The sequence below is a fragment of the Strongylocentrotus purpuratus genome, unplaced genomic scaffold (assembly GCF_000002235.5).
Source record: "Strongylocentrotus purpuratus isolate Spur 01 unplaced genomic scaffold, Spur_5.0 spur5_scaffold_3, whole genome shotgun sequence".
NCBI lineage: Eukaryota > Metazoa > Echinodermata > Echinoidea > Camarodonta > Strongylocentrotidae > Strongylocentrotus > Strongylocentrotus purpuratus.
This window is the reverse complement of record NW_022145609.1, coordinates 12,686,189-12,711,643: the sequence shown is the minus strand read 5'-3', so window position 1 is coordinate 12,711,643 and position 25,455 is coordinate 12,686,189. Positions and strand designations below refer to the sequence as shown.

The 25,455-nt window shown below is 37.9% G+C and overlaps 1 protein-coding gene across 2 annotated transcripts; it reads right to left on the bottom strand.

Moving 5' to 3' along the window:
- Positions 1 to 1,614: 1,614 nt before the first annotated feature.
- On the bottom strand, positions 1,615 to 13,713 carry LOC115917987 (AP-1 complex subunit mu-1). 2 transcript variants are annotated; one of them, XM_030996249.1, is made up of 10 exons: positions 13,486 to 13,713; positions 12,558 to 12,714; positions 11,958 to 12,025; positions 10,977 to 11,107; positions 9,204 to 9,348; positions 8,066 to 8,192; positions 6,129 to 6,271; positions 5,367 to 5,597; positions 4,518 to 4,643; positions 1,615 to 4,107 (listed from the first exon to the last, which is right to left on the bottom strand). In XM_030996249.1, exons 1-10 carry the CDS (start codon positions 13,525 to 13,527, stop codon positions 4,009 to 4,011), a joined length of 1,269 nt encoding a protein of 422 aa, XP_030852109.1. In that variant the 5' UTR covers positions 13,528 to 13,713; the 3' UTR covers positions 1,615 to 4,008. The 2 variants fall into 2 exon arrangements, with proteins under 2 accessions (XP_030852109.1, XP_030852110.1); XM_030996250.1 differs by having other exon boundaries at positions 6,129 to 6,268.
- Between the last annotated feature and the right edge of the window lie 11,742 nt (positions 13,714 to 25,455).

Here is a 25,455-nt window from a genome sequence, read left to right as displayed (position 1 = left end):
ATTACATCAGTATTACTGGACCAAGACTTATAAACTATTTCTGTGCATCCTTTCCAATCCCTACTTCATAGTAATGAATAATCATATTCTTTTATTAAAGGAAGGGTATTTTATTGACATCGTCGCTACCACTGCTGTAATGTATTTTCAATTGCGCCATCTTTTGGTGAAGTTGTTCATAGAGTGATTTCCGGTTCCTATACCCAAGCATCAGTTGGTGATGCATTGTGGGACGTGGTTGTCGACACATGGGGACATTGTGAGCAGCAGATGGCAGTATACATAAATCCGAAGTAGTGTCAGTAGAATACCTTGCCTTTATTTAAGTGCCATTCTGTAACACTTTGTCTGCTATGGATGGAAATCCTATACTATAATTGTTTCAACATATTTTGTACCATCACATTGTACCTGTGGTTAAAGTCGACCGTAGCAGTCCAATATTTGTTTCATTAGCCGACCAAGACGAGTAAAAAGTTTACTTTGTGATTGACATTTTCCATTGTCCTTTTTTGTGGGGGTGACCTTTCTATTTGTGTAAGTGCTTGTCAACTATCAAGAGTTCAAATTTTGTTATTCTTAATTTGTACTACTTTAACCATCGACATTCATGTACAGGTTGCGTTTCAAAGTAGTTGAAGTTGAAAAGATTTAATTTCTTAATATGATTGTGCCCTGTAAATGTATTTCATTGGTACTTGTGAATAATTTATCATGCAACCAAGATTGATGAGGAAATGACGGATGTCACAAATCAATTGCCAAGATTCATCTTTTTGTTCAGACGATCTCTTACAAAAGTAAGCTTCCAAATTTCTGGGTAGTTATAAAGGAAGTTTGAGAAAATTGAAGGAATTGCAATATTGCTCTCACGGACTTATAACAAAAGAAAACAGTTTCTCTTTGCTGGGCGTCATTTAAAGGTGAATTGTTTTTAAAGGCTGCACATGTGTAAATATGTAAATATTCTATTTTAAGTACGACCGTTTATTCTCTTTAATGAGATATTGTTTCTCAACCATATTTAATTTGTTTCTAGAGAACATATATGTGGGAATATGATCCTCATAATTCATATATTTTCTTCAATGAAAAAAATCTTGAAAGTGTAAATTTATCTTAAATTTTAATGAGTATTGATGTTCATTTTAATAATTTTCTTTGGTTACATGCACAGATGGTGATAGTCTGCTTGCAAGCATATTTTCAGACAAAGGCTATGTTTACGAGCTGTCAGGAAAAGCAAATGGTTTTTGTTATCTTTTTGTTGAACTCAAACATCATTAAAATCAGTGAGAAATAATTAAATGTATATTTGTTAGTATGTTCTTGTTGTTACCCTCTTTTTTGTTTTGTTCTTGGCAGGCTTTTTAAGAGGGAAATGGGAAGACAAAGGAGCAGGGGTAGGAGGGAGGGAGAGAGAGAGAGAGAAGAGAGAGAGAGAGAGAGAGAGAGAGAGAGAGAGAGAGGGAGAGAGAACAAAGAAGGAGGAGAGAGAGAGAGAGAGGAGGGAGAGAGAGAAGATGTTGGCCTTAAAAACACACCCCAAAACCCCAGAGTGAAACAATGTATAGCACACAAGACAGCAGATGCACTCATTCAACAAAGCAATAATGACATGTCTTCATAGTACATTTATTTGTTCATCCCTAATAATCTCATGATTTACATAATTGCCTAAAGTCACCCAATATCAGGACATGAACAAAGGAAGTTCTACTGAAATTTTAGTCAATAATAAACATACATGTACTATATAGGAACATTTCAAGGATTTTGATGATTAAGAAAACGTTTGTGTTAAGTAAATAAAAGATCTGCCCTTAACTCTTCTATAACTATTATACAGTTAAGGCTTTGAGGACAATGCATGACGATGTCCACACAATCAACATAATCAACAAATATAAATCATATTGACCATTTCTGATTAAATAGGTGATGTTTACAAAGGAATTTAAGACAATATTTAGAGCAGCAACATAACATAAACATACAAAATATAATTTTTCTGATTATTCAAAGGTTCAGGATTTGTAATTATAATTTGAAGAGTTTTATATCTCATGTCATTTTCCTAATGACTGAACCTAGATACTACAGACTTGGGGAAAAAAGAAGAAAAAAAAGGTGACATATATTTTCATGAACATGCCCAAAAGTATATAATAGTACTTACTGGATCTGAAATTATAAGATAGATGTTATTAACCAGCTTACAAAAAGTTACTGGTATATCACATGTAATAAATAATCAAGCTATAGGAAATCTTGAGTTCTAGTAATGGAGGAAATAACATTCTGAATTTCTGACAGAACAAAACAAAACTTGCATTGAATGTTCATAAGTTCAAATATATGATGTCTGCCACATTAATAGTTAAGTATTGAGCAATGAAATATAAAGGAACATGCAGTCCCCTATGTGCATATATATGTGTGTGTTGTGTCTCTACTAGTAAATGCGATTATCAACAATATATTTGTTGTTATTAGTCGACGTTTAATGGTCGAAAGAAAAATTTCCTACACAATTTAGGCTAGTTACTGGGTACTCTAGATTAGAAGCTGCATTACCAGAACTCAAGATTAGCATTAGTGTTTACATAAATCCTGTTTTTCGTAACAGATATATTCTACTTTAATAATTGGTCGTGTATCACATGCACGTATGACCCATTCAAAATGAGTGAAGAATACAATAAAGTTAGGTGCAAATACAGTGTGATTGACGACTCACATACAAGAAGATGCTATCCTATGTCCAGACAGGGAATGAAGAATTTTCCACACAAAAATAAGATCTCAAAAGTAGCCTCACAAGCCAAGAACAGAATGACATGTATTAGAAACTATAATTCTAGGATAGAATATGAACTAGATTCTAGAACGAGGATGAGTACTCAAATACATGTAGGGCACAAATAGTTTCTCACTTTCAACAATCTTTGGCTCCAACATCACCTCACTACATACCAATGATATTCTCTATTCCCTAGCCCAGGTACTGAATTTTCTGTTATACCCATCATGAGCATCAAGACTGCACAACAATAAGATTGTGCAAAAAGAAAATTCAATTTTTTGGTTGATCCTTTAATCTAAGTTTAACTAGAATATAGAATATAATGATTTATTTTTCAATATCCTTTAATCTCAGCTAAATTTGCCTGCTATCCCAAGGTGACATATAGGTACTGAACGAATGAAGGAAAGAAAGTGACTCCTTTTTATAAGAGCCAGTTGTTCAAAATATGCCTAAAATTAAAAATTTCAACAAAAAATCAAAGTGAGTCAGATTCGCATACTGTACATGTACAAAATCTGTACACTATATTATATCAATTTTGCTATTGCAAATTTACAACCTGGAAAGTTTCACTAAGAGAGTTTTTCATAACCACATTACTTTTTCAATTGTTCCGTACATATATGCAAGACATGTGTGTTATGTTTTGCATTTCCATAAATGATTGCATTGCATATGGAATAAATCTTTAGTAACAAGCATTCCCATTTTTCCATTTCATAATGGACATAGCAACTAGCATTAAAAGCATATCCATTATTTCAATTCAAAAGGACAATTATAACATCTTCTGGTGAAAGCCAGAAGGGCACTAACTCAATTTTTTTTCTCCATAGAGTTAATGCCCTTCTGGCTCTCCAGATATGACATTACACACCATGTGAGTATGCACATTAACTACATAGGCAGACCAGCCTCCTTCCAGAAGGCGACCCACACCTGCAGGGCCCGGTTTCATAAGACTGTTTATCGAAAATAAGTTATAATAACTGTTACAAGCTACTGAAATTGTGGCCTCTGATTGGCTAAGAGCTAATCATTCATAGAATCTTAGCATTTGTGATTGATATCAAGTTTCATGAAACAGGGCCCGGATCAGTAAGCTGTCCTACTATGTAAGCTCATTTCTTATTGGTTGATGATGATGTCATGGTGATACGAGTGAGTAAGAGGACTGTTTTGATTGGTGGGATTGGGGGTTACTGCACTCTGACTTGGTAGTCTCCATTCTGTGTGATGTATCTCACCCATGGTAACGCTTGGTAACCACTCTTTTCAATGATCTTCAGATACCGAACCTGAAAGATAAAGATGACATCAAAATAAACACTTCTTCTTCCAGTGTAAGTGCTGCTTCAAGGTGATGAAGATAAACGCACTGGTTGTGTGTATATGTGGAGACTTTCACGCTATTGCATTTGTCCATGTATACAAGGCTTTGATATAGCATGAAGAGTTCTCTACAAAATGGAGTTCACCGATATCCATTTTCTGCATTTAAAAGAACAGTTCACAATGGCAGACATTCCAAGATTTAATATAGATTGTAAACATACAGGCCTAAGGTAAGAAATGATTTCTCCAAATGAAGATGATTTTATGTAAACATAGATTTCATAGAATATATATTTTATACTGATAAAACATGAGAAATTATCTTGAAAGGGTTGTGATTGGTTGTGAAAATTTGTAATCTAAGATGGCTCACCTGAATGCCTGATGTTGTGAAGTAAGGTATCTCAAACTTGACGCTGATTGGAGGTCTACCCTCTGCTTCCTCTGCTTGCACACTGGGGAGGTTGAAGTGAGCTCTCATTAGAAATTCCTTGCCTCCCTAATACATAGCAAAACAAACGACAAAAGAAATCAATGAATTTAAGTTTTACTTCATGTTCTCACAATTGTCTAATTATCTACTCAGTCCCACTTGTACTATTACAAGAAATATATTAAGGCTTCAGCCGTGGCACTGTATTAACACAATTCTGTTTGAATTTTCAATCTACCACAAACTTCTAGACCTTTTGATTTTTTGCTGCCCCACTAATGAGGCCATGCAAAGAGTTCTTGATCAAAGATTATTTTCCCTTGTCATGAATATTTGTTCGTTTCATGAAGTTTTACACAAAGGAACTAAACGTGACACAATTTAAATGTGGTAATTGAAAACGAATCAGTCTCTGTCATGAAAATTTGCCTCTTTCATACAGATTTACACATCGGAACTAAATGTGACACCATTCAAAAACGAAAATCAGTCTTAGTCATACAAATTTACTCTTTTCATATAGCTTAGAACATAGGAACTAAATGTGACAAAATATAAATGTCACGATTTGTAAACGAACACCAGCTTTTGTCACAAAATATTGCTATTTTCATGTAGTTTAAACATGGGAAATCAATGTAACACAATTTAAATGTCACGTTTTGAAAACGAATCAGTCTCTTTCATGAAAATCTAATCATTTCATCTAGAATTTCACATTGGAATGAAATGGGATGCAATTAAATGTCACAATTTGGATAAGAAAGTCGGTCCTAATGATGCACTCACCGGGAAAGACTTGATATGCCAAACCACAGCATTCTTCTCAGGCATGTACTTGGCAAAGCCCACCGTCGTTTTGAACTTGGGTGAGTCTGCATCGCTAGGGACTGGAATGATGACGTCCACATTGTTTGCCGTCGATCTCCTCTTGAACTGGCTCTTTGCTTTGATCATGTACTCCACTCGAGAATGAGAGTGACGCTCAATGACCGACTCGATCCAGATTAGAGGTTTGACCTGTAGAGGTTAATATTTGGGGTGAATGATTGAGAGCAAGATTCAGATTGAGGTACCGCCATCATTGTCATCATCCTCTTCCTGATCAACATCATCATCATCATCGACATCACCATCAATATCACCATCGTTACTCTTATCATCATCATCCTCATCCTCATCATCACTATCATCACTGTTACAAACCAGCGTTTTGTAACAGTACAGAAATTTACTATAGGAATACCTAATGAATTCTGTTGGATAACTTTGCAGAAAGCAAATTTTATATATCTAGACCTTTCACAAAACTTTAAACAGTCTCCATTATACAGTACATATTGCATTTAAAAATCTGGACCATTCACAAACTCTTTCAAAGTGTCTCGTTAACTGTAATTTTTTTTGTTTATTATGTTTTGAACAAACGGCCATCTACGCAAAGTTGGCTTTATTCCTTTCTCACTCCGAGAATCAGCGCCATTCATGGAAAAGTCAACTGAACTGAGCGAGTGGGCTTGGTCAAGATGTTTAACTAGGGCAGTCACTCACATGGGTGTTGAGTCTGTAGGACATGAGTTCAAACTCCCCGTCGGGCGGTATGAAGGAGATGGTACGATCGTTTTCAAAGCGGGAGAGACGCACGCACTGGTGAAACTTGACGTCTTCCAGCTCGACTGACTTGCTCTTTCCTCCTTGTGGTCAAGAGAATTGGAGGATTGGTCAAGGTTTGGCAAGAAGGATGAACGAACGAACGAACGAACGGACGGACGTTTGAAAGGGAGAGGTGACAGACAAGAGAGAGTGGAGGATGGGGGTCAAACAAAGACAGAGCTGTATAGTCATAAGAGGTCATCAAACACAGAGATAGAGTGATACTACAACATTCCAAACCTCAAAAATACACAAAACCTATCATTTTTTTGTTCATTTATTCGGCAATCATGTTTTATAACGTCTCTACGTCTTATATGTTTTGTATTGTATGTCCTGCATTGGCAGTTATGAGCCATGACCTGGACTACTCTTATAATATGTCTGTGACTGTGCAATTCTTTATGTTTATACTGTGTTCCTTTATTGAAGATTGACAATAAAGCAATACAAAATCAAAAGTTCTTCAAGTTCACCATATTTTAAGTGACGCTGTAGCTTAAAACAGTATGCCTCTGGCACCATCTTCGGTGGGTGGAAGCATAAAAACAATTAATCATTGTTTTTGTTAACTAATCATGTCCATCCTATGACAACGGAAACCATAGTTAATGTTTGGAAGTTGTTTTCAGCTGTAACATGTAGATGGAATTGAATACAATGGTTCAAATTATATTTGTGTAGTATTTATGAAAACTCATGTCAATTCACAAGAGACATTAAGATTCAAGCAAAAATTAACAATATGATATTCCAATTTATTTGAAAATATCTTTATACAGTATACGACTTTAGCTATTGCTCCTTTTGTACTTGAACTGAAACATCTATCGGTACTGCTTCTTCAAAACCTATTTGGACATACAGCATGCTTCTGTTCTACTTGTGTACGTGCATGAAAATAAGAAAGATGAAAATGTGAAAAACAATAATCGTGCAAACAAACGTTTACAAGACTCACAAAAAAAAGTCATGGAGGAACCATGCAGTAAATGTTAAGGACATTAAATGAAGAAATATGACGTGAGAACATTAAAATGTTCAAATAAAACAAATTAATGATGTAAAAATAACTGTCTTTAAAAATGACAACAACAATGATGTAAAAATAACTGTAGTACTAAAGTAAAGTGGCAGCTGTTTCAAAGTATATTTTAACAACAAGTATACAAAAGGCTGAACAATATACAAAATAAACTAATCAATTAATGATTAAGAAAAAATTATATTATTTTCACTGAAATTCACAACCCTCTTTTCAATGTCTCTTCAATATATCTGTCTCTGAAAATTAGAAATAATTGCTTTGTTATACAATCTATTGGTAAAACAACAAAAAAGTTCATACACCAAGCAGATCGATGCTTTACAGTTACACCAGAACGTGATGTACATGTAATAATCAATCATTTTTTATTCCTGCTAAAAATTTGGTTACTGGTTGATTTCTCACTTTCACTGCCAACAAAGCAATGCACTTAATACGTTTATCCTATTGCATATGACAATAGGCGAGTCATTCCAATTATAATGCCAGTGGTTATTTCTTTAGGGTTGAATATCATGGTACTACAAGTTCATAATTATTCAATAGCCCTCAAAGGCAAATAAAGGTACTGCCTATGCGCTTGTTTTTCTTCTAGAAAAAAAAACACGAACATACAGTGTTAGTTTAAATCACTTATGTCCTTTAAAGAGCCTATACATTGTTTTAATACTGCCTACATTTTCAATTTGTGACTATACATGGTACTTACTGCCTATAATTTCAATATGCGACTATATACGGTACTTACTGCCTACACTTTCAATATGCGACTATATACTTTACTTACTGCCCGTGTTTTCAAAGAGCACTTTGTCGTTGAGTCCAAGCCTGAGTTCCGGCATCCCTGATAAAAACACTCTCATTTTGATGGAGCCTACGATTTCACTTCTCAGTACATTACCATTCACATTCACCTGAAAATAAAACACAAAATAGCAAGTTAAAACAAAAAAACGGCTAGTTTCTATTTCATACTTAAGAACTTTGTACGATTGGAAATGCACATACATGTAGCTTTTCTTGTAAAGCAGCTCTACCTTGGCTCGCATGAGTCATCATTTACAAAATATTTATTAAATTCAATGCAATCTCAACAGTAGATAAGCACAACCACATTTAGATAATTTAAATAACTGAGCATGAAGCACACAATCTAAATGTATAAGAAAAAGATTTTAAAACTATTAATTATTATCTTTTTGGTAAAGCCATACATAGATTTTTCCGCCTTGCCTATGACTGACAAGCCCCATATGCAGGATAGACATGTCTTTCCACCGTGGGTGCAGGGATAGGTATGAGCAGACACAGGTGGTGTTTTCTCCAGCAATGTCTCTTCAAATTTATTCTCCATAATGATAAATTATAAACACAAAGTAATGAACTGAAAATAAACTTGTTTTCACTTCATAATTCTTTCTATGCTTTAATACATGAGTTAAACCAAAAGGTGAAGCAACATTGGAAAGGAACATTAAGTTATCAATTTAAATTGTATACAACATTTTGTAATTCAAAGGATGGTTAAAGTATCATTGGTGGGCCCCATTGCATAAAGCTTACCATTGTTGATAACTTTGCCATAAATGGTAACTTCCATGGAAACCTTGATCTGATTGGCTAATGAGTAATGTTGCCAAGGTAGTTAATATTGATGGCAAAGGTTGAAAGTTATCATTAGTGGTAAGTTTTATGCGATGGTGCCATGATGTGTTACTCTCTTCTTCCCTGGCCGCCACCTTTTGCACTCAGAATATTGCTTTTAAAAAAATTGTATTTGTACAATTTTTGTCATTCTAATTTTTTATCACCATGATTATATTGTTTTATTGTTATATTTCTTGAAAGTGATGAATAAATAATAAATAAATAAATAAATAATTAAAAAAACATGCAAAATCTGAAAGAGAAATTGTTAACCCTACCAGTAAGTTGACAGACTCGATAACGTCTAAGAAGACCTCATTCTTGCGATACTTGATGTTGTCACTCCTCCACGACACAGCATTGGTGATGGCTGGGGGTGGTTTGGGGGCTATTTCTAGTTTTTGGCCTTCTTGCGTGATGTATCTGTGAAAATGACGAATTTTTTTTAGAATAACTTGAGTATTAATTTTTTACATAGAGGAAGTGATGACATTGTAACAGCATAAATCCCAGGAGACTATTTTTTAATGGTAAAGGCCAGTATTGGAAACGCCCCAATTTCAAAAAATGAAATGGAAGCTCTTATTACCAATCATGTGAAAGAGTATATTTTGACTAATACATGATGATGAAAAATTTGCCGGGAAACCGCCTACTAATTGATATATTTGGTAAATTAGTTTATCTATTGGTGTGTGAGAGATAAACGCATGTGTCGCGCACGTGTGCGTAGTCGCATATACATCTTTCTGTGTACAGTGCTTGTAACTTTACGAAGACTGGGACAAATTTCTTATCATTTTGATGATTTCAGAACCTTGCAGTACACACCAATACTTATATGCTAGATAATCAACCTTTTCTGATCGATTCCACAATGCTTCTTTCACAATGCAATTGCATGACCATAACTGGTCTTTATCTTTAAATTCATTTTATTTCAATCTACTGAATAGTTTACGTAGGTTTATAGGCTGCTTAGAAAGTATGTGTATGGCTCCCACATGAAGGTGAATCTGTTTTGGTATTTTCATGCTTGTTTGCACATTCTTCTTAACAATATTGGCCAATCTGTTTGGTTTGTCGAGCATTATCAATCCATCTATTTTGCTCATTCAAAATTAGAAATATTTAGGTAATGCAAACTACAGTAGAATTATGACTCTGAACTTTATATCCTGCATATGTCAATTTCCAAAACACTACTGAAATTTTAGAATAAAACAAAAGATTTGCCAAAGACATGAAAATTAAGAATGAAATCAAATATAATAAAATCTTGTCCAATTGTAGCTTTTGGAGATATGACTGTGGGAGGGATTTTTATCAAGTTTATCCACATAAAATAAGACATGTTTCTAATTTTTATTCATACTTTCCTTTCAATTAAAAAAAACTTTGTCCATTCTGTTACACATGCAATTAGACTTTATCTTCAGTGTTGTACTGGTCCTCTCCCCATTTTTTTTGTTAAGGCCAACTTCAACTTCCAAGCTATATTGCAGAGATAAAATACAACAGGGCAATTCCACGGTAACGGAAGGACACTCAGACAAGATTTTTGAACTTCAGGTTCATACTAAAAGAACTGTTTTATTAGTATAAGATGTGAAACAGTACAGATATAATACCTATATAAGTGCCTTTAATTCTCCCCCCAAAAATTGTCATTATAGTTAAGTAGTTTAAGAATGTGCATATTAATTATCTCGGTAACGGAAGGACATAAAAATGGACATGGTTTTTCCAGTTAATTAGTGTTTATCCAAACTTTGTGAAGTTGATGAAGCTTTCCACCTGACTGAAACACATTTTGTTCCCCATAGTTTAATACATACTAATAAAACATTTCTTTTAGTATGAACCTGAAGTTCAAAAATCTTGTCTGAGTGTCCTTCCGTTACCGTGGAATTGCCCAACACATGACCTGCTCTTGTAGTATTTTGCTATCTGCGGTCTGTTGGTAGCCAAAGTCAATGAGGTCATCGGCCTAACCCAGGTTTTTAATACTAACTTAGTCTTAAAATGGAGGAAATGAGAATGAGACTTACTCCTGTAATATTTTACTGTCTGTGGTCTGTGGGTATCCAAAGTCGATGAGTTCATCCAGTAATTCATAGATGATGACAAAGTTGTCTCTGATGCTCTCCTCCTCCATCTCCTTGAAGTACTCTATGAAAACCTGCAGGAGAAAAGATAAAGGTCCAAAGTGAAAAGATATATTTTGAAGGTTACTTCATGCAAGTTTACCGGTAAATAAGATCAGATACTATTGACTGGTATGACGGTTTTAATTATCAGTCTCTATGAGATGGTTCTCTGCTTTAGAAAGCAAGTATTCTCCATTGAGCATTTGCAAATAGAAGCACAGGAGAATCTTACAGTACAATTGATATTAAGTGAAAATATATCACTTGGATGTTACTTTACATAAAAATTTAAAAATTATCAGATTGATTGACATATAATGGTTTACATGTACAAATGTCCAGTCTCTGCATGAAAATTCAAGTTAAAGCTTAGTACTCTATTCATTAGACTTGAGAGAAACCTGGTTCATATGGCCCCAATTTTAACTCTGGACCAAAAAAAATTTGGAATTAAACAGAGGCACTGTGGTCTAGTGGACAAGTCGTCGGACTGTGGATCACAGGGTCCGCGGTACGATTCCCACCGCAGCACTAATGTCCTTTGGCAAGACATTAATCTACATTTGCCACTCTTCAGCCAGGTGTTAAATGGGTAACGGTAGGAAGGAATTCCTTGAATGCTGTGAGAGCCAAAATTGGCAGCCTAGCTAGCAGAGCCGGGTAATATTTGGAACACCTTGAGCACTTTGCATAATGGATGTGTGAGCCATATAAATATCCGATATTACTATTCACACAGAACAAAATTTAATATGGACACCCCGTGAAAAAAAAGCAAAAAGTAAGGGCAGAGCCGTACTTATTTTGCTATTTCTGCATGACACTACAAAACAATAATTGCAATGAATACATGTACAATGTAAGAATAGGAGAATATCTCACCTCAACAATTTTGTGAAGGATGGTGAATACAAGGGCAACGTTGGCATTCTTCTTTGATATTGTGACAACTGATAGGTAAGAGATTAAGGTCAACAAACAAATAAACCTGAACGAAATGAATGTCCTAAATTGTCTTAACATTTGCATTTATCGAGAAACACTGTCACTGTGACCAATAAATGATATAAAACAATAACATAATATATTACAATTAAAAAGTATAAAGATACCTTTGGATAAGGCAATATAATTCACCCTTCTCCCAGTAGACACTCTTATTATGACAATCCTGATATGACCCAGCAAGCAAGATATAGATGTAAAACGACTATGGTGCAAGACCCAGAAGCTGGGACATCCCCCCCCCCCCCCCCCCCCTTGAAGTTAGACCTGGAAGCTTGGCAGCTGGAGACAGCTTTCTTCCAGAAGCTTTGGTATTCAAGGTAATCAAGGCTCTTTAGCCTAAGACCATCACACAAGACATTTACGTCTACTTGTTGTGTAGGGTACCTACATGTACATACATGAAATACCAGGGTAACTGATTTATAATGTTTGATGCAATCAATACAAACATGGAATCATTTTATAAAAGGATACTATATAGGTTGTTGTGTTTGATGTACATGTAGTTAACCCCGCCATGGATGATGATCGGTGATAACGATTCCTCATCTTCTCTGTCCATCATTAGAGTCATGAACTTATCGATGGCAGACATGTCCACATCACCTCGGTAGTTCCGTGAGATGAGGACCTAGGGGTGAGAAGGTTTTATTTGTGATTAAAAAAATGATTTATATGCAATTATACATATGTATCTCAGTCACATTGCAAAACAACCTCCTAACCGATTCCATAACAACCAATATGTGCCCATTTTGTTTATTTTGTTTGGTCTGTTCTTGGTCTGGTGTCGGTCTCGTTAATATTAATGAAGAAGTCAGGACCTCTGTCTATTCCTCGAAAAAGACAGATTTAAATTTGACCATAAGGGATCCAAACACTAAGAGAAATGGTTTTCAACTATTATTGATTGGGGGGGGGGGGGGTAGTGGGTCCGGACGCTTTACAAAATCAAGCGGTCACTTTTGGCTTTGGATTTTATAAAAAGTGTGCATCAAATAGCACTAACAAAAAGTAACAATGATAAATATTTATCCCTTATAATATTATGAGGAATAGTATCAGAGTAACTATTAAATTGTGGACCTCTAGGACTAGGTGCCGGTGCCCAGCGTGAAATAGGGCTCCCCCACCATAATTTTGTTAAACAACATTCTGACGTTTGATAACAACAATATTCAATAACCGGCATTCATACTTTTTTTCCACATAAGATTCAAGAGATTTACTTCAGCTGAATTCATTACAGTCATCAAAAACTAGAGACCCTATATCAAGATATGCAATAAAAAAATGTGTCAACAAATCCCCCCCCCCCCTCCAATTTTCGAGATGCTTTCAATCATTTCAACATTTCATTTTCAAGATGACATCGACAAGAATTAAGAATGAAGAAACTCACCTTCCCCTTCAAATCGAGAATGAATAGAGCGGATACAGACATGATGTCGCTGTGTTGTTAGACCTTCAAGTACTATAATCTTTCATGTCACACCATGTACACTTTTCCCTCAAAATAAAGGTCTCTGCTGCGTTGTTTCAATTTTATTCTTGACAATATTGTATTTGCTCTGCCCACTATCAGTCAGCTTCATAGACAATACACGTAAAAGGTTACACGTACAAAATGCATTGGAGATTTGGTTATGATGTTGTTAGATATAGATCGTGCGTTGATCCTGGCCGGAATCACGTAGATTATTGGTATCCGAAAAAGGCCAATTTAACGGTGCCAATTTAATGATGACTTTATGAAACTAGCGATTCATTATAGTGTAAAAGGCATGGAGATTGTCGCCGAATGCGAATCCCACTGGTGCGAAAGAGCATTATTCTAAAAACGTATACGAAGTATATTCATTTTTTTTACAGGACAAGTTACGTAGTCTCTCATCCAGGGGCCCGTTCCTACAAACCGTCATAAGTCTAACTTCTTGACTAAATCAGCGTTAGTGAACAACTTGTCCGCTATGTGTTTCACCAAGCCCTCTTTGCCAAGATCAACGACAACATCCTGACTAAGGAGTTATGACACCTCTGACACCGTCGTATCTCTGTCATAACTATTTAGTCGATGGGCAGCGCCATCACATGTCATTTATTGGGTAGACTATGGCTGGCAAAAAAGGACAATAAATCCTCCAACTAAGATTTTTCTACACATTCACTTAAACAGTGAATTATCGTTTTTGTATTTGATAATCTCATGAAAATATGCCATGTTTGTATTTAAGGATTTTTCCACTTAAATAAACTGATTATACGCCTTTATTTCCACATTGTAAACTCGTCGAAGGGATATGTATTTTGCCACGGCAGGCAAGCCATAGTTTGAAGTGTATTCTTTAGTTTTCAGACCCATATTAATTTCGAGATGAATTCTATTTTCAATTATGTAAAGTGAATGGTTTAAACATATGTTTTAACCTTTGAAATATTGAAGTTTTGTAATTTTTATATTGTGCTGACGCCAAAAACATTGAACACAAATTTCATTACATCGTATTTTTTCAAAGAATAATATAAGGGTGTATTTTTATAAACTATCAAATGAAAATATTCGGGGGGTGCCCATCTCAACAACAAAACTGATTCACTGGTCATGTAATGAAAAACTCACAATTATATTTTACAAGTACTTCAATTGTTTAATCAACACAAATTTGGAAGTATATTGGATCTCTTATTTCTTGGTATCATTTTCAATCTTTTTTATTACTAATTCATTTAAATAATTGCATTTTCCCTAATATTAATTTGTAATAATCTGGTGGTATTGCGACTAAGGCTAATTCTCGGCTCCTCTTCTCGCCGATAATATCGATCTCACGAGATACTAGCTAGTAAGCTCTTCGTGAAACGGTTTAGGAAGATCAGAGACATCTCCGTAGTTGGCGGATAAAGTTATGACTGTCTTGTCGTTGGTTTCTAGGAACGAGCCCCCGGGTCATTATTATATTTTTGTTTCTAAATTTTTCCTTTCTTGTTTGCTTCAGTGTTAGAGTATTTTTCGGAATTGTGTTGACCATCAGTCGAGTGCTGTAATAGTAAACAAATCCTGGCTTCATGCACGGTATCAGGGGCGGGGGGGGGGCGTTGGGCGGTGGGGGCGGGTGGAGGCGGGGAACGTTTTTTTTTTTGGGGGGGGCACGTCTCCCCTCAATTTTTTTAAAGGGGGATCGTCCCTCCCCCCTCAAAATTTGAAAAAGTGCCCCCGAAAAAGGTAGCAAATAATAAAGACTGCAACAAACTTAGGTTCTGGAGGGCCCAAAAGTGCAGCGTGTAGACAAATAAAATGCAAAAATCTTTTCACCCGGAAGCTACGCTCCCTTGCATAATAACCTTCTAAATGTATAAGTAAATACTGAGCAAAACGAAGTGTGAAAAAAGTTTATTGCTTGTTTTTATACTATAGTTTTGCTAAGAAATATAATTTTTTAATACAACCAAAACTTCAAAAATCCGTAAGGGGTAGTCCCTCTCATTCACTATGCTCCCTCGAAATTGCGTATTGATGGGGGGGGGGGGAGCTTTGGGGAAGTCCCCCCTCAAAAAAATTCATTCAAACGTGGTTTATTTCTAATTCGATATCAGTGATTTACAAATGTTGCTGAAATGGCATTTTTCCTGACTTTCCTTGGGCTCTGCCCCCTGGACCTTACGGTCCACTTGCTTCGCTCGGCTTGATCTACCTGATCGTAAATACTTTAGCCAGGACCTGCGTAACATGTAGGAGTGATGGTGATGCCGGTTCTTTTCTGCCCCCCCCCAAACGTTTTTCCTCATTACGCCACTGCTCCCTCGTCCCTCGCATTTTGCCCCCCCCCCCCCGGTCTTGAAAGGAAATCGCCGCCCCTGCACGGTATGCACCATTATCAAATTCTATCTAAACAAAATAATGTCACTGCATCATTCTAAATTCAGTCAGCCTCTTTTGGGCTGCCACGCAAAATAATGTGGAAAACTGTTTAGACCGTTTAGACGTTGTTTTTCTCTCCAGAGGGCAGTGGCGGATCCAGGGGGGGGGGGCCGGGAGGCCCGGGCCCCCCCCCCCCCCCTTGAGAAAAAAATCATGTAAAATCACGTGATTTTTACCTTTTTTTGAGGTTGGGCCCCCCCCCCCCCCTGGCGCTCAAGGGGGGGGGGTGCAAATTGAAATTTTTTCGAGGATCAAAAAAAAAAAGTTGGGCCCCCTCCCCTAAGAAATCCTGGATCCGCGCCTGCCAGAGGGCCAATTAGCTACAAGTAGTACAGTGGGGATTTTAAAAACAGAAATAGCACGTATTAATATTTGTTCTTCTTCTAATTCCTATATTTACTTCAAGCTTGCTAATATCAACATTATTATTTGTATTCCCGATTTCTTTAGATTTCTTTGGATATATTGTTGTTGATTCTTAATTTGAGAAAAGGGTCATTATTCATAAGGGTCATCATTCATATTTAATGACCCCGATTCATAATCGAAAATGAGGGTTGCTATTCATAATATGAGAAGAGGGTCGTACTCGCTATAATACAAAATCGGGTCGAAATTCATAGGCCTATGGGTCCCTATTCATAATACGAAATAAGGGTCGCTATTCATAATACGAGAAGAGGGTTGCTAGTCATAAAAATTACATAGCAAACAAAATGATAAGAAAGGGAAATGTTGGCTATGGCGTAGCTCTGGGGGGGGGCGACACATGGCCCCGAATATTTGTCGCAAACATTGTGAAAATTTACTTTCGTGACAAGACGAGATAGTTTACAAGGAAACCACCTCATCAGGCCCATATAAATAAATATGAATGTCTGACATCTGACTGTCCGAGTCGTCATCATAAGCGTAGAAGGCGAGGGGAAATATTTCATAATGTAGATGTGTTTGTTTTATAATGATCTATCTTGTTTAATGACAATTCACGTCAGCCTTACTCCTCGTTTGTTTTGTTCCCTTTATTGTAATTTTTTATTTTGATTTGGCTATTTAATGTCATTGACTCTTTATATTTTGTGTGTGAACCTGTATGGATGCATACGTGTATTTGAATAATTAATACGTGTATTTTATCTGTTGCTTAGGATTTATCAGGTCTCGAATTAATTAATATTAACTTTCCTGAACCTGCATGCACATTTGTATTTTACATTCCGTTTTTTTTTTTGGTGTTTGTTATGTATTCCTCATTATATCCTGCCCCCTTGTTGCTACGAGGAGGGCTAGATATCCCACCCCAATTATAAACAAAAACAAATTCATCACGGCATTTATTTTTATTTATTTTCCGCACTAGACCTTATCAAAACCTTCTGACCCATCACCACAAGGCGTCGCTAGACCTTTTTCAACGGGGCGGAGAGGGGGGGGGGGGTGTAGAGGCCACCGATTATCGACAAAACTAGCCACCCATATTATTACCGACAAATATACTAATACCAATGTCCCAATGTCAACACATTTCACCCTATAAACACGGGGCTAAGAGCTAAATTAACGTGTCAAAGATCTTGAAAGTTGTATTCATGATGTACGAAAATGGATGAATGATTGCTATCTCAAACTAAATGACGATAAAACAGAATTTCTCTTGTTAGGCTCCAGACAACAACTTTCCAAGATTGTTATAACTCATATATGTGTTGGTTCTGTGCACATTGCTCCTTCAGATAAGGCAAGAAATCTTGGTGTCATTTTCGATACAAGCATGTCTCTTGATGCACATATTTCAAAATGTGTGAAAGCTGCCAATTATCATCTTCGTAATCTTCGCGCTATAAGGAAATTTTTAACCCCCCAAACCACTCAACAATTGATTCATGCTTTTGTAACATCTCATCTCGATAACTGTAACTCTCTCCTTTATGGACTTCCTAAATACCAAATTCACAGACTACAAAAGGTTCAAAACACAGCTGCCCGCCTTGTCACTAAATCTAAACGATCGACCCATACTACTCAAATACTCAAGAAACTTCACTGGCTTCCAATAGAACAGCGTATCAAATATAAAATTCTACTACTCACCTACCGTTCACTAAATGGATCAGTCCCTGAATATATTTCCTCTCTTTTTAATATCTCTTTAAGTTCTCGTGCAGGTATTCGTTCCTCTAATTCAACAAATTTAACACAATAGAACAAAGAGGAGTTGGGGAGACAGAGCTTTTACAGCTGCTGCACCCCGGTTATGGAACTCCCTACCCCATTCAATCAAAATGTCAGCCAATCAAAATGTGTTCCAAAAACAAATGAAAACCTATCTAATGTCTGAGTTCCTTAGTTAAGACGTAGTGTATTTCAAAATATGATGTAATTAACGTTGTTGAATTATATTTGATTATGTTAAATTATTTTCGTTCAATGTACTTACCTTGTTAGGCGCCTTGAGCATCTCTTGGGGTGGATATGTGCGCATTATAAATGTTGTTATTATTATTATTTTTTTTTTTTTTAAGTGCGAAAGCTTTGACATTTCATTAAATTGTTAGAGAAAGAAGACGATTCGTTATACCTTTCCCGACTCGTAATCCTATTCTGAATTTAGTTTTTCCCCCTCCCACGCGGAGCGCTGAAGCTTTGACATTTCATTAAATTATTAGAGAAAGAAATTCTCAATCGCAGTTCCCGGCCTCTTCCGCTTTGCCTTTTTTTAATTATTAGAGAAAGAAGACGATTCGTTGTAGCGTTCTCGACTCTTAATCCTAGTCTGAATTCAATTCACCCCCCCCCCCCTTCTCCCGCGCGAAGCGCTGAAGCTTTGACAGTTCATTAAATTATTAGAAAGAGAAGACGATTCGTTGTACAGTTTTCCATTCCTAATCCTTGTCTGAATTCAGTTCCCGGCCTCTTCCGCCTTGCCGTTTTTTAAATTTATTAGAGAAAGAAGACGATTCGTTGTACCGTTCTTGATTCTTAATCCTAGACTGAATTCAGTTCCCCCCCCCTCCCGCACGAAGCGCTGAAGCTTTGACATCTCATTAAATTATTAGAGAAAGAAGACGATTCGTTGTACCGTTCTCGACTCTTAATCCTAGTCTGCATGAATTCAGTTGCGCCCCCCTCCTGAGCGAAGCTTTGACATTTCATTAAATTATTAGAGAAAGAAGAGGATTCGTTATAATGTTTTCGATTCTTAATCCTTGTCTGAATTCAGTTTCCCCCCTACGGCGCGAGGCGCGGAAGTTTTGCCGCTTCATTAAATCATTGAGAAAGAAGACGATTGGTTGTACCGTTCTCGACTCCTAATCCTAGTCTTAATTCGGTTGCCCCCTCCCGCGCAAAGCGCGGAAGCTTTAACGTTTCATTAAATTATTTTAGAAAGTAGACGATTCGTTGCACGACTCTAATAATCATTGTCTGAATTTTCAAAAATGTTTCTTTGTCCGATATAAAGTCACAGTTCGTAGGGGAAAAAAATGCCGGCCGACCGACATAATACATCCCACCGAATTAACTTCTGCATTGATATAGTAAACGAGGATCGAGCAAGAATACCGAAACAGCGGACCCCACACAGCAACATATCTATGCGTATGCATCATTCTTGATCTCTGGACGTGGCAACTCCACCAAACATCCCCTCTCTCTTACTTCCACCCCTCCTCTCTCTCTCCTCTCTTTCATCCCCCGTTTGTTTTCTTCTCTTTTTTCCCTTTCTCCTTTTCTTTCTTTTCTTTCTTTTCCTTTGTTTTCTCTCCTTCCACTTGTTTTATTTTCTCTTTCATTCTTCTCTTCTCTTCCTTTTTTTTTCTTTTTTTTTTTTCTTTCCCTTTCCCTCTCATTTCCCCTACCCTTTTCTCATTTTTCCCGACAGCAGCGCGATTTTACCGACAATATCTTGACAAGTGGGGGGAGGGGGGAGGGGGTGTCTCACACCCCTTTTAGCGACGCCCCTGACCACACGTCCACTACCCCCAACCACATCCCAACAAAAAGGATGTAAATGTTTGGTTCATATTCGGATCGCATTACCTCTTTGTACGCTACATGACGCGAAAACCTTTATTTTGAATAGCGGTCCTTACGAATAGCGAGGTTTGTCCCTCTTCCACTTCGTTTGCTTTGATTTATAAAGCCATTTGTTTTTTAAACTCATACTAAAACCCTTTAAACAAAAAACTCTCACTATATACCTATAAGGGACTGTTTTTTATTCTCCTTGTTGATGGTTCGGCTCTTTTGAAACAAAGCCATGGTTGTTGGAGGTGGGGGCGTAGGTTTAGGGTCTTCCCAACTGTCTATGGTAATTGTAAAACTTGCGCTCAAACTTTACAACACACACAACACACAAAAGGTAGAAAAAGGAGAGAGGAAAGGAAAGAAAATTAGAAGAAACGAAAAGAAAACTGGAAAAAGAAGAAGGAAGGAATGGCTCTTTTCTCGGTTTCAAAAACTTCATAAAGCATTCATTCAAGGGGACGGAGGGCGGCGCCCCCTGGATAATGCTTAACATTTCCCCCACCCCTATCCTCCCCCCCCCCAAAAAAGAAGTTTATTACCCATGTCTATATTAGGGGAAGAGTCAATTCCGGAGCTCCAGTGGATGGAGCCCCCTGAAGCTCTTGATTTTTAGCAATTCAGAACCTTCACGATAACTGTCTTGAGTGTCTTGGGTTTCGCGGGCCCACCTTAGAGCCCCACGGAGAGTTGCAGCCCCTTCTGGGGTCCGAGAGCGAAGCCCCCGGTTATAACAATTCATAACCTTTCCCGATAGCCGTCACGAGTGGTATAGATTGCCAATAGAGCGTCTAGGTTTTTCAACAAAATGCAGGGTTTTCGGTTCAAGTGAAATTGGGGGCGGCTCTCCCAGGAAAATTGAGAAAATCTCCCTACCCATTTCGAAATTAAAAAAAATAATTGCTTAACCCATCCCTAACGGGACAAAGATGTGTGATCTCAAGGTACTCTAAAACCTTTCCGGGAGGGGTCTTTGGGCGGTGCCGCTATTGCTCTTGAGTATTAGCAATTCAGAACCTTTAAGATAGTCGTCTTGAGCGATAGAAATCTATCCATCAACATTTGCACTGGCCCTACCGGATTATTTTTCTCTCTCGCTCTCTCTTACAACCATAATTATGCTCTCATGAAGATAATTGTATAGGATAAAGGGTTGTCTTGGGAACCACTTGTAATCTAATGGTATAGGGTCCAGGGGCCAAAATCCCGGCAAAGGCTATGCCCCTTATTCCCGTCATAGACCTTATATGACGGGAATAAGGGGCATAGCCTTTGCCAGGATTTACAGGTAATAGACACCTATAACCTCTTGACTTTTATGCAATCTAGAACCTTGCAGAAGAGTGGTTGAAATTGCGATTGTTTGGAGGACTTGCGATTGATTTAAATAATCACAACTCTCAATAAGACGGGGCCCCTGGTCTGTATTTTGGAAGAAACGAAATATACAAGGACATACACACTTGCGTACTGATGGGAGGGGGGAGGCCTTGGGGGCAGTTGTCTCAAATAAAATTCAATCGAGGTTTATTTTCAATTTATACTATAGTGATTTACAATATTAATGTTGCCGAAACTTTCTATGCGTTTGTTTGAAAATGACAAATTCCCAAATGTACAGTCAGGCCCAAAGTATGCTTATTTCGAAGCCTACATGTCAGGGTCCGCAGAACAGCGGTGCCTGGGGACTCGAGCCCCCCTCACTGTTTTGAAAAAGTATGTTAAAGAAAATAGAAAGAAAGAAAGGTGACCTGCCAATATCACAAATGAAGTATCAAAATATGCTCAACTGACCATAATTTTATGCCTAAAACCCCTGAGCTTCTAGAGGCTCTGCCCCCTGGACTCCACGCCAACTATTGACCTGACAGTGGTAGAAATAAGGTATCCAAATTTGCCCATATGACCGTAATTTAATGTCTTATACCCTTCAGTTTGCGGGCATGGCCGGGCGCTCCGGAAGAACTTTGGGATTGGGGGGGGGGGGGCAAATATTCCAGGGGGAGGGGCTTACCTTCCAGGCGTAATGAGCGAAAACGTTAGGGGGCAGAAGAAAAATATGCATCACCACCACTCTTACATGTTACATGCAGGCCCCGCGGAACGTTTTTCAGAGTGGAGTATTAATGATCCGGAAGAGCGTAGCGAGCGAAATGACCCGAGCCTGCATAGGCTTGTGGCCTCGCTCTGGCGAGGGTCAGGGGACGGATCCACCGGAAGCTCAGGGTTTTTAGGCATAACATTACGGTCAGTAAAGCATATTCAGATACCATATTTTGTGACACTGGCAGTTCACTTAATGGCGGGTAGTCCAGGGGGCCGAGCCCCATGAAGCTCAGGGATTTTAGGCATTTAATGACGATCAGATGAGCATCCGGGTCCCTCCTCCAGGGGCAGAGCTCCCGGAAGCTCAGAGGCTTTAGGTACTATTATTACGGTCAGATGAGCATCCAGGGGCCGCCTCAGTCCCTTGGTAGGGTCCAGGGGGCCGAGCCCCCGTAAGCTCAGGTTTTTTTGTGACACTGGCAGGTCATTTATTCTTAGTTTCTCTCTTTGTTTCTTTTTCTTTTTAACATACTTTTGTTTAAGTGTGGGGGTTGGGGGGGGGGGGGGGGGGGGGGGGCTCGAGCCCCGAGCCCCCCGTTCTGCAGTCCCTGACATGTAGGCTTCTCGATAGGCATATTTTTTTCCTGACTGTATGTTAGGCAATTTGAAATTTTCAAACAGAAGCATAAAAACGCATAATTTACCCCTAAAATGAGACAAATCAGTACGCCAGTGCATAGGGCCTCATGTCTTATCGACCCTTTAATAAAAAAATATGCACGAAGACTAGTTTGCTACCGAAGAACCATCTAACTTTTGATAAAATAACATTTTTTTCGAAAGATCAGACCTTCATCTTGAACTTCCATTAATCTCTTTAATACGTATTTTCTCTGAGCGCTAGCGGACCGATCCCAAGTTCCCCCCCCCCCCAAATTGTCCCATAGGTTGTACACGAGAGTTAGGAAAATGACTGTCTGCAGGAAGACTAGTTTGCTACCGAAGAACCATCTAACTTTTGATAAAATAACATTTTTTCGAACGATCAGACCTTAATCTTGAACTTCCATTAATCTCTTTAATACGTATTTTCTCTGAGCGCTAGCGGACCGATCCAAAGTTCCCCCCCCCCCTTCCAATTTTCCATATGTTGTACACGTAGAGTTAGGAAAATGACTGTCTGCAGGAAGACTAGTCCGCTATCGAAGAACCATCTAACTTTTGATAAAATAGCATTTTTTCGGAAGATTAGACCTTGTTCTTGAACTTCCATTAATCTCTTTAATACGTATTTTCTCTGAGCGCTAGCGGACCGATCCAAAGTTACCCCCCCCCCCCCCCAATTTTCCATATGTTGTACACGTAGAGTTAGGAAAATGACTGTCTGCAGGAAGACTAGTTTGCTATCGAAGAACCATCTAACTTTTGATAAAATAGCATTTTTTCGAAAGATCAGACCTTGTTCTTGAACTTCCATTAATCTCTTTAATACGTATTTTCTCTGAGCGCTAGCGGACCGATCCAAAGTTACTCCCCCCCCCCCCTCCCCTCCTCCAATTTTCCATATGTTGTACACTTAGAGTTAGGAAAATGACTGTCTGCAGGAAGACTAGTCCGCTATCGAAGAACCATCTAACTTTTGATAAAATAGCATTTTTTTGAAAGATTAGACCTTGTTCTTGAACTTCCATTAATCTCTTTAATACGTATTTTCTCTGAGCGCTAGCGGACCGATCCAAAGTTACCCCCCCCCTTTCAATTTTCCATATGTTGTACACTTAGAGTTAGGAAAATGACTGTCTGCAGGAAGACTAGTCCGCTATCGAAGAACCATCTAACTTTTGATAAAATAGCATTTTTTCGAAAGATTAGACCTTGTTCTTGAACTTCCATTAATCTCTTTAATACGTATTTTCTCTGAGCGCTAGCGGACCGATCCAAAGTTACTCCCCCCCCCCCCCCTCCTCCAATTTTCCATATGTTGTACACTTAGAGTTAGGAAAATGACTGTCTGCAGGAAGACTAGTCCGCTATCGAAGAACCATCTAACTTTTGATAAAATAGCATTTTTTCGAAAGATTAGACCTTTTTCTTGAACCTCCATTAATCTCTTTAATACGTATTTTCTCTGAGCGCTAGCGGACCGATCCAAAGTTACCCCCCCCCCCCTTTCAATTTTCCATATGTTGTACACTTAGAGTTAGGAAAATGACTGTCTGCAGGAAGACTAGTCCGCTATCGAAGAACCATCTAACTTTTGATAAAATAGCATTTTTTTGAAAGATTAGACCTTGTTCTTGAACTTCCATTAATCTCTTTAATACGTATTTTCTCTGAGCGCTAGCGGACCGATCCAAAGTTACTCCCCCCCCCCCCTCCTCCAATTTTCCATATGTTGTACACTTAGAGTTAGGAAAATGACTGTCTGCAGGAAGACTAGTCCGCTATCGAAGAACCATCTAACTTTTGATAAAATAGCATTTTTTCGAAAGATTAGACTTTTCCTTGAACTCCATTAATCTCTTTAATACGTATTTTCTCTGAGCGCTAGCGGACCGATCCAAAGTTACCCCCCCCCTTTTCAATTTTCCATATGTTGTACACTTAGAGTTAGGAAAATGACTGTCTGCAGGAAGACTAGTTTGCTATCGAAGAACCATCTAACTTTTGTTAAAATAACATTTTTTCGAAAGATCAGACCTTAATCTTGAACTTCCATTAATCTCTTTAATACGTATTTTCTCTGAGCGCTAGCGGACCGATCCAAAGTTACCCCCCCCCCCCCCAATTTTCCATATGTTGTACACGTAGAGTTAGGAAAATGACTGTCTGCAGGAAGACTAGTTTGCTACCGAAGAACCATCTAACTTTTGATAAAATAGCATTTTTTCGAAAGATTAGACCTTTTCTTGAACCTCCATTAATCTCTTTAATACGTATTTTCTCTGAGCGCTAGCGGACCGATCCAAAGTTACCCCCCCCCCCCCCTTCAATTTTCCATATGTTGTACACTTAGAGTTAGGAAAATGACTGTCTGCAGGAAGACTAGTTTGCTATCGAAGAACCATCTAACTTTTGATAAAATAACATTTTTTCGAAAGATCAGACCTTAATCTTGAACTTCCATTAATCTCTTTAATACGTATTTTCTCTGAGCGCTAGCGGACCGATCCAAAGTTACCCCCCCCCCCCCAATTTGTCCCATAGGTTGTACACGTAGAGTTAGGAAAATGACTGTCTGCAGGAAGACTAGTTGCTACCGAAGAACCATTAACTTTTGATAAAATACATTTTTTCGAAAGATCAGACCTTAATCTTGAACTTCCATTAATCTCTTTAATACGTATTTTCTCTGAGCGCTAGCGGACCGATCCAAAGTTACCC

Coding starts and splice junctions, on each gene's coding strand:
- LOC115917987 (XM_030996249.1), bottom strand. CDS start 13,527: ATGTCTGTATCCGCTCTATTCATTCTCGATTTGAAGGGGAAG. Junction 8,193..9,203: donor TCGAGTCTGTCAACTTACTG/GTAGGGTTAACA, acceptor TTTTATTTTCAG/GTGAATGTGAATGGTAATGT. Junction 5,598..6,128: donor CCTACAGACTCAACACCCAT/GTGAGTGACTGC, acceptor TAACCTCTACAG/GTCAAACCTCTAATCTGGAT.